This window comes from Ylistrum balloti, unplaced genomic scaffold (assembly GCF_031769215.1).
Source record: "Ylistrum balloti isolate Yb309-2 unplaced genomic scaffold, AGI_CSIRO_Ybal_v1 Utg370780, whole genome shotgun sequence".
Lineage (NCBI taxonomy): Eukaryota > Metazoa > Mollusca > Bivalvia > Pectinida > Pectinidae > Ylistrum > Ylistrum balloti.
The window spans coordinates 86,138-105,101 of NW_026782456.1; the positions used below are offsets into that span (position 1 = coordinate 86,138).

Consider the following 18,964-nt stretch of genomic DNA (forward strand, 5'->3'; position numbering starts at 1 on the left):
ATACTGATGTTTCCAAACCACAATTTAGCTACTAAAAATAAACTTAATTTAGCACCATCCAATTTTAGTGTATTTTTGGCAAATTAACGCAAAGAAATAGTGCATCTGTGATGTTGCCATATAAATAACAATTGAAAAATGCAATTAGAACAATTATATTCTAGTTCAATACTTTTAAGTGTGAACAGTGCTGAAATAAGATTACTGTTTACTGTTTAAATAGGTTCGTTTACAGCATCCTTGTCACTAACAGTGACTTGATGTTAGCAAACCTTGTAAGAGAGAGATCCAGCTAATACTTCTGAAGAAATAGCTATAACAAGCTGTCTTTGTCAAAATCAACTAATATACCCACTTCTTGGTCATTTTTTGTTCTGATCAGTCCAAAATTGAAAGGGCTCAACTAGTGACTAAGGTGAACCAACATAATAAATTTGACAAAAATCCATTCAGTCCATTTTAAGCCCACCATCATCAGATGGTGCGCTATTCAAAATGCTGTACATCCGTGGTTTGTCCTGCCATCTGTCCATAAACAATTTTTGTTATTGCTATTTCTTGAGATGTACTTGATGTAGGTTCCTCTTAGTCCCTAGCTGTGCCTCTTTGATTTTGGGAGTGATAAAAAACAAAATGGCTGACAGTGGCATTCTTTGATTTTGACAATTTTTGTTATCGTTATTTCTTAAGTAGTACTACATGGATTCCTCTTAAATTTCATATGTCCGTTCCCCTTGGTCCCTAGTTGTGCCCATTTGATTTTGGGTCTGAACAGAAAAAACAGAATGGCCGACAGATGGCCATCTTGGATTTTGACTTTGAAAATTTAATTGCTATTTCTTTAGACATACTTGATGGATCTTTCTTAAATTTCATATGACTTTCAAAGTCAAAATCCAAGATGGCCATCTGTCTGCCATTTTGGGTTTTTTTTTTATCAAACCCAAAATCAAACAGCCACAACTAAGGGGACCAATGGAACCTATATGAAATTTGAGAAAGATTCTGTACTTCTCAACAAATAGCAATAACGAACTTTTAGGGTTGAAATCCAAATGGCCACCTGTCGACCATTTTGTTTCTCTGATCAGTCCCAAAAACAGATAAGCTGAGCTAGGGACCAAGGGAAACCTAAATAAGAAATGAAGGCAATAGCAAATACAACATCCAAGATGGCCGTCTGTCGGCCAATTTTTGTTCTCCGATTACTTCCAAAATTGAACAGGCACAACTATGGACAAAGACAAACCTACATAAGACATTTGAGAGGGAACCATCCAGTGCTTCTTGAGAAACAGCAATAACAAATTTTACTCAGCAAAATCCAAGATGACCCGTTGAGCATTTTTTTTCCTGATCAGTTTCAAAATCAGATAGGCACAACTAATGACCAATGGGAAGCTACATATTAGTACTTCTCAAGAATTAGTGATAACATAAATTGTTTACGAATCGACAGGCGGACCACGGAGGAGGCATCTGATGATGGTGGGTTAAAACAACCTAATTCTCCAATAAAAACTCTACATAAAAAAGTATAGAAAAAACAGTATTTATTCAACCATGCGCAACACAATCAAACAGTACAATGGATACACAAACAATTTAACCGGTAATATAAATAATATTGTAGACATATCATCTCGTGATATATTCCACTAGTTAGGAAACTTGAATCTCCGTCCCCTGTGTTCGCTGTGCAAAAAATATCTGTAGTAATTCAAGTCACTGTGGTTAAACATAGCAGAAAATACACTGATTGTTAATCCTGTATATCACTGTTTGTTTTATTATTTATGTCACTTAAGCTCTGAATGTAATAAAATAAAAAAAATAATTCCCAGAAATATGTTAAAATGATTTCCGACGTAAGGCCTATTCAAGCAGCACACTGTCTATTCTAACATTCAGGCAATATAACCTTTTTGACAAAAGTATGAACTTCTCATAAAGTTATGACATACAAACGTAGGAAGGGACATGATCTTGGTTTCAATATTTCAAATCAAATTTCAATATACAAGATTACAATGTTTTGTATAGTTAATAAAGCATTACCCAGGTATTTCTAATCCAAACTGATATCTGTGTAATGTACAGCTGTCACTGAACAGTAGAAGCAGCTGATGCACACAACATTAACATCTCAAAGTTAATATGGACTGAATTTTGTAGCCTGCAGTGTAACCTTTATTGCACAATAAATATTGCTCAGAACACTAATACTGGTGATGGGCAAATAATAAAAAATTAATTTATTTTGGAAACCAATTAATTGATGCCAAAACTGCAAAGATTATTAGTGGATTTCTGAAATGATTCCAATCTCTTGGATGTTTAAGTATAATAAATCAAGTTAATTTGCTTTTTAGAAGTAAGTTACAACTAGCAGTCTTGGAATGTTTTAAATAGAAGAATTTGTAACAGATTCCAAGCTTATAAAAAAATTGATTTAACAAGAGACCTAGTGGCCTTGATGGTCACCTGAGATAAGCAATATTGAACATAAAGGTCAAAGGAGAGTTATCAAGAAATTGTGACACTGAATATAGTAAGCCAGTGTCAATACATGCATACCATCAAAACTGTAATCATATACTGATAACTCTTATTAAACTTAATAACTAACGATTTGCTCAAAAATGCAATTTTTCAATGAAAAATTTCAGTAAAGTCTAAAAAACATATTCCTCCCCAGGAAGAAATTTGAGGCTCATTTTGGTAGTTAAAGCACCTTAAGATGCTTCAATTTATGAAGAGTATGTGATTCTACCATATCTGGGTCTTGAGAAGAAGATTTTTGAAATTTTAGTCAATTTGACCACTTTTGGCTTCGCCCATCAGCCCCTGGGTGTCAGTCAGGATCAAAATGAGCATACCATCAAGCTGTCATCCTTCACTTATAATTCTAACCAAGTTGGAAATATTTCCAATAGAAATCAAACAAATTATGCTAAAAAATCTAGTTTTCCTATATAAAATATAGTAAACTTTACCACCTCCCCATGAGGAACCCCGAGGTCCTGAAATTGATATTTGTACTGAACGGAAATTTTATTCAAAACAAAAGAACAGAGTGTATGTATTTAAATGCAAGTATTATTTCATTGCACCTAATACAACAGGAAATTCTCAACAAAGACTGTAGAACATATTTCCCTAAATAAGGTCATGTCATCCTTCACTGTCACACGTAGAAATATAAAGAGAAGATAGACAGATGGTGTACCAGTACATTTAATTTCAGTGTTGGGTTATAATTAGGTTAAGTGGAATACAAATTGTAATTGTGATTGGAATGTGAGGTACATATTAGTAAAGTCTGAAGTTCTACAGAGGATTATGATGTTTGTAAAACAAATATCTTTATAAATTCACTCATACCTGATCATATCTATTAACATTAATTTGAAATTCACCTTAAAATCCACATCTAAATCTCCAAGGATATCTTAAAGACTTCACCATGCTGTCACTCATTGGCAGCAATGATTTCCATGATTGAACCAGATCAGTAGGGAATTCAAATGTACATGATGAATACGTAAACATGACAAACTCAACAGGGAAGTAATAAACACATTCTCAACTGTAAAACAGCAATGATTTACAGATCACATCCTTAAACAAGAGATCCCAGAGGGATCTTGGCGCCCACCATTTGAGGATCTGTTTTCAGTTCTTGAAGATTTGGGTTTTTTTTTGTTTGTTACAGGTGTTGTAAATGTTCATGAACTGGTCTTCATTGAATGAAAGATATTTTTATTAAGCACCTATTAGCAAATATCATTTGAAAAAGATCCCAAAGTATTATTAGATAGCAGTCAGTTACAGGTGGATAATGGATAATATGCTTGTGCTGTATTACTGTCGACATCCAAGATGGCTGCCTGTGGGCCACCTTGATTTCAAATCAGTCCAAAAAAGGTACAATGCACAACTAGGGACCAAGGGAAACCAATATCTATGAAATATCAGAAGGATCCATCCAGTACTTCCCCAGATATAGCAGTAACAAGATTTTACTCTCAAAATCCAAGATGGCTGCCTGTCAGCCATTTTGATTTCGGATCAGTCCAAAAAAGGTACAATGCACAACTAGGGACCAAGGGGAACCTGCATATGAAATTTGAGAAAGATCATCCATCCAGTACTTTCCAAGAAATAGCGGTAACAAGAATTGTTTACGGACGGACGGACGGACGACGGACCACGGACGCAGGGCGATTTGAATAACCCACCATCTATTTGATGGTGGGCTAAAAAAGGCCAAAGGGGCTTGTATTTTTTTTACCAGTTACTGAATTATTATCTTATATTTTTTTTCCACAAATATTTGTCTCAAGAGTGAAAACTTAACTTAAAACTTAAACTGCATGCACATAAACATAATTTATCGGCAGAAAATAACCATTCAAGCATTTTGCTTTACAAAAAGGATAATAATGTACACGAAGGACTGTGATATAAAATCAATTTTATAAAAATATCACATACAATCGGCATGTAAAAAGTTTTTGTTTAACAGTTTTTGCCCTTATTTGCCTCATATGGACACACTTGCTATTTATAAGTGAAAACTGAAGACTTCTTATAGCATCTGTCATAACCTCACAGGAACCAGGCCCTTTAACTAAACAACACTGAATTACATCTGTGATTCTCCAAATCAAAATGATCATGATTCTTAAGCAACTGAGCTCAGAGTGCAGTCTTTAGAAGCAAAAGCTGATAACAGACAATGACTAGTAAGACACAGCATCATGACAGAATATTTTGTCTAAGCTTGAAGGAAAACAACCGTGAATGATTCAATGCCCGTTGCTAGGCAAATAGCAGTTTAGCCTGAAGATTGGCTTCCATAAATGATGCAATGTTCATTACTAGGATAAGCACCGCTGCAAATCAGCCTGAAGATTGTCTACTATAAGTGATGCAATGTTCATGGATAAAATCAGCGCCATGGCAGATTCTGCTTGAAGATTCTATACCATAAGTGATGCAATGTTCATTACTAGGATCAGTGCCGTGGCAAATCTTCCTGAAGAATGATTCACAATATTCGTGGATTAGCAGAATGATCCAGGATAAGTTTCTTCTCCTTCCCAAAGCAATATTCTGTGTGAGTTTCCTGATTATAATCACTATGATGTTAATAGCACTGTCAGTAGCCATGATGCATGATGATCTGGTGTAGTTTCTCCTCTTTGGAACGGCGTGTATGACACAGCTATAAACAGAAGAATTAACAATTCATTCCTTCCCAAAATGGTAATACTTTGTGTTAACACATTTATCCCATTAGCCAATGCCTGATAATAAAACAATATAAATTTCTCTAAAATATAATTACTGAAGTCATACCCTGAAATAAGCCACCTGCTAATTATCAGTTGAGGTAACCTGTAATAAGTCGACCCTTGCCTTTGTGTCAGGGTATTCTGTAATAAGCCCATCCCCGCACTCAATGCCTCATAATAAGACCACTAATATAAGATTTCTCTAAAATATCGTTACTGAAGCCATACCCTGTAATAAGGGGCCCCCTGATTGAAAGTATCCTGTAATAAGCCCATCCCCGGACTCAATGCCTCATAATAAGCCAACTGATATAAGAATTCTCTAAAATACTTTTACTGAAGCCATACCCTGTAATAAGGAGCTCCCTGAGTGTGAGGTATCTTGTAATAAACCCATCCCCGACATTGATTCTGGGGTATCCTATATCAATCCCATCCTCATGACCTTGAATCAGAGGTATTCTGTAATAAGCCTGTCCCCTGACTTTGAATGAGAGATGTCCTGTAAGAAGCCCACCCGTGACTTTGAGTGAGAAGTATGCTGTAATAAGCCTGCCCCCTGACTTTCAATGAGAGATGTCCTGTAATAAGCCCACCCATGACTTTGAGTGAGAAGTATTCTGTAATAAGCCTGCCCCCTGACTTTGAATGAGAGATGTCCTGTAATAAGCCCACCCGTGACATTGAGTGAGAAGTATTCTGTAATAAGCCTGCCCCCTGACAGTGAGTCAGAATTATTTATAATCATACACCAAATTATTGGGAATTTCAAATGAGAAACTTACCATTCGTGTTTGTATAAACCGCTGTATAAATTCATCAATGTTGATTTTTTCTACAAATCAAAAGACAAATACAGAAACTAAATTTTCAAAACAAACTTCAATGATAATAATAATCAGAATTCAATAAATCATATATAGTGTAAGTGACCAATAGTTCAATGTTTTCTTGTTTGTTAACCTCTTGTTAAAATAAAACAGCACAGTGGCCTTCTTTTCATTTGAGATAACCTATCTTCTAAAATTAATTAAAGCTAATTATGAAATTTGATGAATCATCACTTAAAAAGCAATGTGCATTGATGGGGCTCAGAGGCAGAAATACAGGTCAGTGTTATCTATATAAAGTTATATAAAATAATCATATAACCTAATGCTAGATATTTTATGGGAGTCACAGAACTGGTCTTGAATCTAAGTTGAACACTCGTAAGTTCAAGTCTGATTTTAAGAGCTATCGTACGTACTGTCCATCAATTCCCCTACAATGTTTTCAGCTTCTTCCTCAGCCTCCATCAGCGACACTTTCAGACAAGTTTGAATGTTTGTGGGCTGGAATTTGTCAGACTCAGACATCAACTGTTCCTGGTTACTCTCAAACTCCTCCAGCAGGTTTTCAAACAGGCTGTTCTGTAGGTACAATATTGGAAGGAGACAATGATATCATCTAAACTTTTGTTAAGTTCTTATAGAGGTGTTCTAATTTCTGCTATTTTAGAGAATGAAATGCAATTGCGAAGTAAAAAAAAAAAAAAAAAAAGAAAAAGAAAAAAGAGAGACAACTTGACAATGAAATTAACTAGAAAACAATTTCCTTTATTTCCCTGTAAATTAATCATTCTCTTCTGCTTCAAGTTTTTCAACTTTTGATAATATGAATTAAAACCCCTTTTGAGTACTGCAATATCATATATTTTCTAGGTTTTTTGTGGACACTTGATTTTGTGTTAAAATACAGCTTGATAAATATCCTTTCAATGATTTTAACAGTTTGTGGACAAGTGAACTTGTGGATTAAGAGTATCTACCAAATAAGTTAATGTAAATTCCCAACAATAATTCACAAATTTACAATGTTATAGAACTGAATGTCTAACAAAGAAAACAAGCTTCTGATAAGCAAGTTCCTGGAATTTTTTGTGACAGGACCATACCTGTTAAATGTTACTGTAATGTTCTTGTTATTTAGCTTTAATTACTGTAACATATTGCTTATATAGACCTCCATTGATATCAAGAGGACTGCAACAGAATACCGTCACATCGGAGTACTGTAAAGGAGTAATATAACATCACAAAAGAGTGATATCACAGAGTACCGTGACATCAGAGTACTGAGACATCAGAATATTATGACATCAAAGTATCATGACATCAGAGTACTGAGATATCAGAGTATCATGACATCATAAGTACTGTGACATGACAGTATCATGACATCAGAGTACTGAGACATCAGAGTATTATGACATCAGAGTATCATGACATCATAAGTACTGTGACATGACAGTATCATGACATCAGAGTACTGAGACATCAGAGTATTATGACATCATAAGTACTGTGACGTGACAGTACCATGACATCAGAGTACTGAGACATCAGAGTATTATGACATCAGAGTATCATGACATCATAAGTACTGTGACATGACAGTATCATGACATCATGCCATCATAGTATTATGACATCAGAGTATCATGACATCATAAGTACTGTGACATGACAGTATCATGACATCAGAGTATGAGACATCAGAGTATTATGACATCAGATGACAGTACTGTGACATCAGAGCCAGACATCAGAGTATTATGACATCAGAGTATCATGACATCATAAGTACTGTGACATGACAGTATCATGAAATCTGAGTTGTGTTACTTCTGTGTATTTTGAGATCAGAGTATCATGACATCATAAGTACTGTGACATGACAGTATCAGAGTACTGACATCAGACACTGTGACATCATGACAGAGTATCATGACATCAGAGAGTACATGACAGTATCATGACATCAGAGAACTTTGACATCAGAGTACTGTGAAATCAGAGTATCCTGACACAGAACTGTGACATCAGAGTATCATGACATCATAAGTACTGTGACATGACAGTACCATGACATCAGAGAACTATGACATCAGAGTACTGTGACATCAGAATATTATGACATCAGAGTATCATGACATCATAAGTTCAGTGAACTATGACATCAGAGTATCATGACATCAGAGTATTATGACATCAGAATATTATGACATCAGAGTATCATGACATCATAAGTACTGTGACATGACATCAGAGTGAGACATCATGACACATCAGACATCATAAGTAGAACATGTAATGACAATCAGTACTGTGACATGACAGTATCATGACATCAGAGTAAAATAAATCTGTGACATGACAGTATCATGACATCAGATATAAGAGTAATGTGACATCTATTGGGAGGTATCATGACATTGATACTGTGAAATGTGTGACATACAGACTGTGACGTGACATATCATGACATTGTCTGACATCAGACTGTTTGACATCAGAGTATCATGACATCATAGTAGGCATTCAGTATCATGACATAGACAAATTCTCTCCTGTAATCAAGAATTTTTTAAAAATGGAACTTAAAGGAATTCAACATGGCTGACTGGATCCATTAATTACATGTGATTTTTAATTTCAAGAGCACACAAAATAATTCTAAACCATAAAAGATGTTATCTAAATCACTTGGTCTTCATGTAGTAGAAAACTTTTTGCTAATTATCTGACATCAAACTTGACATCAGAGTATCATACATCATAAACTGTGACATATATATATGAATCCTGACACAGTTATTAAAAAAGTTTTGACAGAATTTTACAGCTATAAACTTCATCCTGCATCAGAGAACTGTGAAATGGTATTATAACATTAAAATAAAACATATTAAAACAGGTGCCACTGTTTACTGAAAAACCATGATTCTCTTGGACAAGAATTTTTTAAAAATGAACTTAATTCAACATGGCTACCATTAATTACAATTTTTTTTGAACACACAAAATAATTCTAAACCATATAAGATGTTATCTAAAATGACAACACTTCATCAATTTCATTTCTATGACATCCAAACCAACTTTTTTAAAAAATTCTATGGCACCAGTCTATGGATGGTCAAGAGAACAAGTTTAAAATGTGATTTATACGGATGGTGGCCATATTGGATATTTGACTAATCTGACAAATTATAACATTTGGTCAGGATCATCCCAAGATCATTTCAAGCAAGTTTGAGTTCAATATCACTGGCTGAACTTAAAAGGAAGTTGAAAGTAGACATTGTCCAGGAGAATCATGGTTTGCAAAAAACCATGTTACAAAAGTGCAGCTGTGGCTGCTGTATCCAAGTTTTGATGATCATTTCAAGCAAGCTAAAGCAGGGACAGGTGAACTAAAAATGTCTCTTGTAGGACAGGTGAAACCATACCCTCCCTTTCGTAATCAGACTAAGCCCAGTGAGAGACTTGCCAGAATCCGGTCAGCAGACTGACCTGCACATCTACTTCTTCCCTCCAACCAAACCTCTGGCTTTGAGACAGACGTAATATGTTTGAGCTCAGGGCTTCTTGCAAGAGCAAATTTATCTAACACTTTAAGAAAGTATGGTACCAGTAATAGTATAGCAAGACATGTTGTGATGTTTTCTGTGAGATTGATCAAGGTTAGGATTAATATGATATGCACAGGATGTTTGCAGTTTGTTGGATTTCCCATTCTGTTAACAGTCAGGGATATTATGAGGAGGGGTCTACTGGTAGCAGTTGGTGACTTCCTTGCTGAACAACATACAGGAGGCCCTTCACATCCACAGCAATGAGGGTAAAAAGACTTTTTCAATGGACACTAGGACACTGCTTAGGATCATATAACTGCGGCATAAGTGTAGAAAACGAGGTTTTTGAAAATTTCTGACCAATAAATTCATTTCGCGTGAGATAACTAAGGCTTGCGTGAGTGTGTGAGACAGTGGCAAAATGTGTGAGACTCACACGAGAAGCGTGAGACTTGGCAGGTCTGACAATGTCAGCACAGCTTTCTGAGAAACACAAACTGCCAGGGGTAGGGAGCGTTGAACCATATACCTCAGATCTTCACGGCAGGTTGCGAAGCCTAACATTCCATTGTGGCCCAATCTTCCACTAAATATTCAACTACAACATCGTTATTGATAAACTAGTTTGACTATCATGGTACCTACTTGCCAAGTTTATACATTCATTTGATAATTTTTCTCGGTCCTCTGCTAGTTTGGTAACATCTGGTAGATTCTGAATCATTTCCAGTATTTTTTCCTCTTCATTCAACATAGAATTTAGCTCAGTCAGACTGGAATACACAACAAGCCAACATATACTCATGGTAAATAAGATTTTCCATTTTTCTAGAGATTGTAGATATAAGTCCAAGAACTGCTCATATTGGTAAGTTGAAGTGTTACTTTCTACACTAACTTCTAACTTTTGTTTGAAATGCTGAAAAGAGTAACCTCTGTATATAAAACAAACAAGTTTTATTCAAATACTGTAGAAAATTTTGGTTACCAGGAACAATATTTTGTGAAAGTCTATGTCTACTTCATTGAAAATATTTTCCATCAACAACACTTACGTTTTACTCTTAAGCTCCGGAAAGGCGACTTTTATATCTGGGATGCCTCCATTTTGTGTAGTAATGCTTTCTGATGATTCAGTCTAAAATTTAAACAATTCAATGTTGATAAAACACCTACTGCATTTTTTTTCACACCCTACTTACTTTAACATAAAAGGGGTTATTTCCCTTTTAAAGTAATAGCAGATATACTCGTGACCAAAACATATATTTTTATTGCCTTGTAGCTATTGTTAAACCAAGAATATTTAAACCATCAAACAAAAAACAAACAAAAAAACCCCATTACAGTGTCTATACTGAACCTGAGGTCTTCTGTCAATTACAGGAGATACTGTGCTACCCCCCGGGACAGATGGAGGGAGTGTGGGTGGGGATGGATATCCTGCCATTCCCCCGGCACTGAATCCTGAGAAATGAGCATTCTGAGGTGGCACTGGCTGGTATCCGAGCTGAGGTCCACTGTAACATACAAACAGCAGGGTCAGATCTAGTAGTACACGATAGCATGCTGTATTCTCCCTGGTGCCTAAAACATTTGTTACTGGTAACAATATTAAAACGATAATAAAATGTAAATTTTTATCTTCGTAAAATCAAAAAGTATAAAACATTAATATTGTCAAATTATGTCACTGCTCTATTTTCTTATACCAAAGTTTCATACCAGTATGATTGGTGTCATCTAGGTGAATTCCTCACATCAAAAATAGTCTGAGACCTTCAATGTTTCAATTTATAGTGACCAGTAACAGCTAGTAAAATTCATGAAAATACCGCCTGTTAATATAGCAAAAAAACCCTTTAAAAAGTAAAGATTTTATTGAAAATCAGTGATAGCCATATAACTGTTACATTGGTGTCATCATTCTTATACCAAAACGAGGCAGAGAGACTTTGGGTAGACATGTAATGCACATATATTAAGAAAATACTTTTGATGTACATCATGCATTTATTAGTTGACAATCTTTACTTCCATTGGCAGACAAAAAGAATGGGGGTATGTGGAAATTCCTGTAAGCATGTTAGGATTAAAATGTACACAATGGAATAATCAGCAGTTGTGTTCTGACTAGTAGGGAGCTTATATAATTTGAATTCTTCCACAAGAAGGTGGGTGATAATGATGGTGAATATGATACTAGTGTACATCCAGCGTTATGCCTATGGCAGGTAAAATCTCCTCCAATAAACTTACTTATACCTACATTGGTTCTTATAAGAAGCCTGACCTCTGTCATACTTTGTAACTGTTGTACAGTATACTCACTTGGCAAATAAACCTTTATCTGGTTTATCTATACCTATCTATATCTATCTATATCTATCTATATCTATATATATATATCTATGTCTATATCTAAATATATCTATCTATATATATCTATGTCTATCTATATATATCTATGTCTATATCTAAATATATCTATCTATATATATCTATGTCTATATCTAAATATATCTATCTATATCTAAATATATCTATATCTATCTATCTATATCTATCTATATCTATATATATGTCTATATCTATATCTAAATATATCTATCTATATCTAAATATATCTATATCTATCTATCTATATCTATCTATATCTATCTATATCTATATATATATATCTATGTCTATATCTAAATATATCTATCTATATCTAAATATATCTATATCTATCTATCTATATCTATCTATATCTAAATATATTTATCTCTATTTAAATATATCTAAATATATACATCTATATCTATATCTATCTATATCTATATATCTATCTATATCTATATATATGTCTATATCTATATCTAAATATATCTATCTATATCTAAATATATCTATATCTATCTATCTATATCTATCTATATCTATCTATATCTATATATATATATCTATGTCTATATCTAAATATATCTATCTATATCTAAATATATCTATATCTATCTATCTATATCTATCTATATCTATATATATGTCTATATCTATATCTAAATATATCTATCTATATCTAAATATATCTATATCTATCTATCTATATCTATCTATATCTATATATATATATATCTATGTCTATATCTAAATATATCTATCTATATCTAAATATATCTATATCTATCTATCTATATCTATATCTATCTATATTTAAATATATCTAAATATATACATCTATATCTATCTATCCAGTCAGAAGAATACCAACAATGCTGGTTGATCTTCCTGCAATAAGCCTAATTAATCACTATTCATCAGAGGTAATGGGCTTATTGAAAATGGATAAATATAACCAGTTGCTCTTAACCTGACCCTCAGGTTACTTTGTTTATACTCACTAGGACTGTGATCGTATCTGTGGTGGGTTCTTCTTGAATTCTTCAACAACAGACTGAACAGCATTGCCAAGACTAGAATGCATCGAAAACTGAAAAATGGAAGTTTCATAAAAGATTGTTCACTTAAACATTAAAGCCATTAAAATCTTATAAATCATCATATTTCTTGAATTTTTTTTCTAAAATCCTGAAAAAGTTTTTACAAGTACAGTAAAACCTAATCATGGTTTTTTGGCCTTTTGTTGTGTTTCTTTTATGTTAAATGCCACATGGCTATAATAGTGGACATGAAACATAATAAATAAACAAGAGATCCTAGAAGATCTTGGCACCCACCATAGTTTGATCTTTATATGCTCTTTGAAAGTTGGATCTTTTCCCTTCTTTTCTCTTCTCTTCTGTTTTTGCTCTTAATTATAAGACATTTGAACATTCCTTTGCAGAAATAAATGGTCACCTGGAAGCCATTTTGTTTCTTCTGATCAGTCCCAAAAGCAAACAAGGGGAACATACATATGAAATTTGAGATATATCCATTCAGTAATTTCTTAGGCAAAGCCCAAGATGGCTGCCTGTTGGCCTTTTTGTTTTCTGATCAGTCCCAAACTAACATAGGCCCAATTAGGGTTAAAAAGAACCCTATACATGAAATTTGAGAAAGATCTTTACAGTAGATCTCAAGAAAAAGTGATACCAAACTTTCAAAGACCAATCCAAGATGGCCACCTTTCAACCATTTTGTTTCTCTGATCAGAATGCAAAATTAAATGGGCACAACTAAGGACAAAGGGAAACTTACATATAAATTTAGAGAGATCCATCCAGTACTTCTGAAGAAATAGCGAAAACAAATTTGTAAATTCAAAATCCAAGATGGCTGCCTGCCAGCCATTTTGCTTTTTAAACAATCCCAAAATCAAATGGGCACATCCATGGACCAAGGGAAACCTACATATGAAATATTAGAAAGATCCATTGAGTAATTCTTAAGAAATAGCAATAACAACCTTTCAAAGTTATAAAACAAGATGGCCACCTGTCAGTCCTTTGTTTTTTTATCAGACCCAAAATCAAAAGGGCACAACTATGGACCAGGGGAAACCCAAAAATAAAATTTAAGAAAGATCCATCCAGTACTTCTCAAGAAATAGCGATAACAAATTTTCAAAGTCAAAGTCCAAGATGGCTGCCTGTTGGCCATTTTGTTTTTTGTTCAGTCCCAAAATCAAATGAGCACATCTAGGAACAAAGGGGGGACCTACATATGCAATCTGAAAGATCCATCCAGTACTTCTCAAGAAATAGTGATAATGAAATCCAAGATGGCTGCCTATCGCCCATTTTGTTTTTCTGAGCAGTCTCAAAAGAAAATGGGCACAACTAAGGAAAAAGGGGAACCCACATAGCAAATTCGAGAGAGATCAATCTAGTACTGCTCATGAAATAATGATAACAAACTTGCAAAGTTAAAATCCAATATGTCCACTTTATGGCCATTTTATTTGCCTGCTCTGACCAAAAATCAAATTGGCGCAACAAGGGACCAAGGGGAACCAACATATGCAATTTGAGAGAGATTCATCCAGTACATCTAAGAAATAGTGATAATAAAAATTGTTTATGGACAGACAGACAGACCACAGACCACAGACCACAGACGCAGAGCGATTTAAATAGCCACCCCTACCTTCCACCCACCCATTCACCCATTTGATGACGGTCGGCTAATAAATAAATCAATAAATAAATAAATGATAAACACAGCTCACTTCACCCTTCTAGACACCTACCAATCCGTTCAGTTAAACAATGCCACACTATAACATAAGTGTTCTGTGATAGAGAGGCTTGTATATATTAAATATAAAATAATTCTGTAATGAAGACTTTATAAATTTCATAATTGTTTGGAGTAAAATGTAATTTGAGATACTGTTTTGATATCAGCATTCCTTACAGAGTTCAGGTTTTGGCAGCCAACAATTTTCTGAGTAGAATCTACCCAAGGATGAACCACTGGTGGAGTGACTGTCACTGTGGGTGGGTCCTGAGGGAACTGTGGGGGTAAGGATCTGCAATGTAAATATCACCACCTTTAGAAAATGGTACTAACACAAAAAAGGAAGAACACTTTACATGTTATCTTATACTGGTAATATAAAGTTAAATAGGTCAAATTTACTCATAGTTAAATTGGAATATGGGAAAGTAGATCAGGAATCAAAAATCTTTGTGTCAATCATTGTACCAGTGATAGTGATAGTGACAATTGGACAAATTCAAACTGATTGCTTATCAAAAAGTACAGATTAAAGATTAATGAAGAATAACTTAAATAATCAGGATTACAAGAAAATGAGGAAGCACCAACATTATCAGGATTACAGGTCATTGAGTACCTACATTATCAGGATTACAGGTCATTGAGTACTTACATTATCATGATCACATGTCATTGAGTAATTACATTATCAGGATTACAGGTCACTGAATACCTACATCATCAGGATTACAGGTCAATGAGTACCTACATTATCAGGATTACAGGTCACTGAATACCTACATTATCAGGATTACAGGTCATTGAGTACCTACATTATCAGGATTACAGGTCATTGAGTAATTACATTATTAGGATTACAGGTCACTGAGTACCTACATTATCAGGATTACAGGTCACTGAGTACTTACATTATCATGATCACATGTCATTGAGTAATTACATTATCAGGATTACAGGTCACTGAATACCTACATCATCAGGATTACAGGTCAATGAGTACCTACATTATCAGGATTACAGGTCACTGAATACCTACATTATCAGGATTACAGGTCATTGAGTGCCTACATTATTAGGATTACAGGTCACTGAGTACCTACATTATCAGGATTACAGGTCATTGAGTACCTACATTATCAGGATTACAGGGCATTGAGTAATTACATTATTAGGATTACAGGTCACTGAGTACCTACATTATCAGGATTACAGGTCACTGAGTACCTACATCATCAGGATTACAGGTCACTGAGTACCTACATTATCAGGATTACAGGTCATTGAGTACCTACATTATCAGGATTACAGGTCATTGAGTACCTACATTATCAGGATTACAGGTCATTGAGTACTTACATTATCATGATCACATGTCATTGAGTAATTACATTATCAGGATTACAGGTCACTGAATACCTACATCATCAGGATTACAGGTCAATGAGTACCTACATTATCAGGATTACAGGTCATTGAGTACTTACATTATCATGATCAAATGTCATTGAGTAATTACATTATCAGGATTACAGGTCACTGAATACCTACATCATCAGGATTACAGGTCAATGAGTACCTACATTATCAGGATTACAGGTCACTGAATACCTACATTATCAGGATTACAGGTCATTGAGTACCTACATTATCAGGATTACAGGTCATTGAGTACCTACATTATCAGGATTACAGGTCATTGAGTACCTACATTATCAGGATTACAGGTCATTGAGTACTTACATTATCAGGATTACAGGTCATTGAGTACCTACATTATCAGGATTACAGGTCATTGAGTACTTACATTATCATGATCACATGTCATTGAGTAATTACATTATCAGGATTACAGGTCACTGAATACCTACATTATCAGGATTACTGGTCATTGAGTACCTACATTATCAGCATTGAGTACCTACATTATCAGGATTACTGGTCATTGAGTACCAACATTATCAGGATTACAGGTCATTGAGTACCTACATTATCAGGATTACAGGTCATTGAGTACCAACATTATCAGGATTACAGGTCATTGAGTACCTACATTATCAGGATTACAGGTCATTGAGTAATTACATTATCAGGATTACAGGTCACTGAGTACCTACATTATCAGGATTACAGGTCACTGAATACCTACATTATCAGGATTACAGGTCACTGAATACCTACATTATAAGGATTACAGGTCATTGAGTAATTACATTATCAGGATTACAGGTCATTGAGTACTTACATTATCAGGATTACAGGTCATTGAGTAATTACATTATCAGGATTACAGGTCATTGGGTAATTACATTATCAGGATTACAGGTCACTGAATACCTACATTATCAGGATTACAGGTCACTGAATACCTACATTATCAGGATTACAGGTCACTGAATACCTACATTATCAAAATGATGTTGTTCCCTCCACACTGACATGTCACTCTGTATTCTGTGTTTGGTATAGTCTCTATTGGGCTGAAATCAAGATTTAGAAATATCATATTTGTACAGATACACCTCTACATAAACTGATTAGAAAAAAAGTGTAGTTAAGGACCATAAATGATATTCAAGAGTGTGACTATTATGACATCATTATTGTAGGCATAGAAACAATAATGGTCATGATACACCACCAAAATGGCTGTTCCATTTGACACATTAAAAATGGTAATAAATAGCTTATCTTAGTTGAAATTGTGTTCATATCTTCACAAGACAGCAACACATTCCTTACAGAGAAGGCATTTATGGTTGTTGTAAATGACAAGGTTTTGCACTTGTATCAAAGTCTACTTGTCAGCAAAGCTCTTTCATTTATACTAACTATAAATACCATAACAAGACAATCCAAACCTTAAATACAAAACATCCAATCTATTTCATGGTTTGACTATCCCTTAAAAGGTTGAGGGATGGAGTAGTGTGGAAATCAAGAGTATACAGGGTGTTGTATAGATTATCTATGCAAGTTCGACAAAGTTTCAGCAAAAGAACTATTAGTCTGAAGGGTTCTGACTATCTATGCGAGATTTCATTTTTTGTCTTCATTGCGGTTGTGAGTCAGAATTACAAAATGCCAAATTCTAGCCACCCTGCAAGGATCCACATTCAGGCATTGTTTTATGTTTAAAACAACGTAATTGTTATAAATCATACATCAATGGAATGATAAAACATGTTTTAACTTACTTGCACACAATCAAATGTTGTAAACCGAGTATTTTCTCTCATTTTTCAAGAAACTTTACTTTAAAGCATATTTACAATGGCTGCCACTATGCAGAATCTTTCTAGCAATGGGGTTGTAAACCTACCGAAAAATGAATTCATGGGAGATTGGCAACAATGGTAGATTTACAACAGTAATTTTAGAGAGATTCTGTGTAGTTGCCAACACTGTAAATATGCTGAAATTAAAGTTGTTTGGGATCGAAAGTGGAAGAACTTTGTTTACAACATTTAATTGCTTCAACACTGAAAGGATACAACTCAAACAAACAGAAGTACGGTAAGACAAGGATACTGAAATCAAAACTTATTGAACTGGTCATAATTGGCGAAATCACATTGGAAGGATCAACTAATTAATCAACTTTGTCTGAAGCCGATGTCCCACCACTGCTGTCTTATTAGTTATTTATTCTACTCATCATCTCAATAAAAATTCTCAAGTGAACAAAATTGAATGATTAAAAAATGATCTAAAAAGGAAAATAAAACGAGAGTTTTCTGCTTCAAATGCATTGAAGTCATAACCATACATCAGTCTACACGTATTTCTGAAACCAGGTACACTGTAATAACTATAAATAGACTATATTTGGTACATATGAACATGTTGCCGTATAATTATATAGTGTCAGTATAATTTGAACATTTCTTTCTAATCAGCTTTAAATGAATCTAAGCTACCGCCTTCAGATTTACATACTTACTTCAAGTTGTTCTTTTTTAAAGAATCGATCTGTTTTGCTCTGTGAGCCTGTAGATTGGTCTGTGAAGGTACATTTGTCTTCTGTTTGCTTCCAAACCAGTTCATTTTCGCTTTACTATAATCCGGAAGTCGTTCTACGTCATCGGTTATTGGGGTAAAA

General features: G+C 34.3%; 1 protein-coding gene across 1 annotated transcript; it reads right to left on the bottom strand.

Annotated features, from left to right (window-relative positions):
- Positions 1 to 1,536: 1,536 nt before the first annotated feature.
- On the bottom strand, positions 1,537 to 18,909 carry LOC132558303 (vacuolar protein sorting-associated protein 37A-like). Its single transcript, XM_060222850.1, has 11 exons — positions 18,806 to 18,909; positions 17,268 to 17,342; positions 15,040 to 15,154; positions 13,083 to 13,171; positions 11,063 to 11,219; positions 10,755 to 10,837; positions 10,345 to 10,472; positions 8,676 to 8,691; positions 6,550 to 6,707; positions 6,086 to 6,135; positions 1,537 to 5,230 (listed from the first exon to the last, which is right to left on the bottom strand). The coding sequence occupies exons 1-11, from the start codon at positions 18,907 to 18,909 to the stop codon at positions 5,165 to 5,167; spliced, it is 1,041 nt and encodes a 346-aa protein (XP_060078833.1). The 3' UTR covers positions 1,537 to 5,164.
- Between the last annotated feature and the right edge of the window lie 55 nt (positions 18,910 to 18,964).

What these genes read in the sequence shown, in the direction of transcription:
- LOC132558303 (XM_060222850.1), bottom strand. Translation starts at nt 18,909, where the DNA reads ATGAACTGGTTTGGAAGCAAACAGAAGACAAATGTACCTTCACAGACC. An exon ending in TTAAAAAAGAACAACTTGAA is followed by an intron (nt 17,343 to 18,805) that starts GTAAGTATGTAA and finishes TCTTGATTTCAG; the next exon opens with CCCAATAGAGACTATACCAA. An exon ending in CCGGAGCTTAAGAGTAAAAC is followed by an intron (nt 10,473 to 10,754) that starts GTAAGTGTTGTT and finishes TGTGTATTCCAG; the next exon opens with TCTGACTGAGCTAAATTCTA.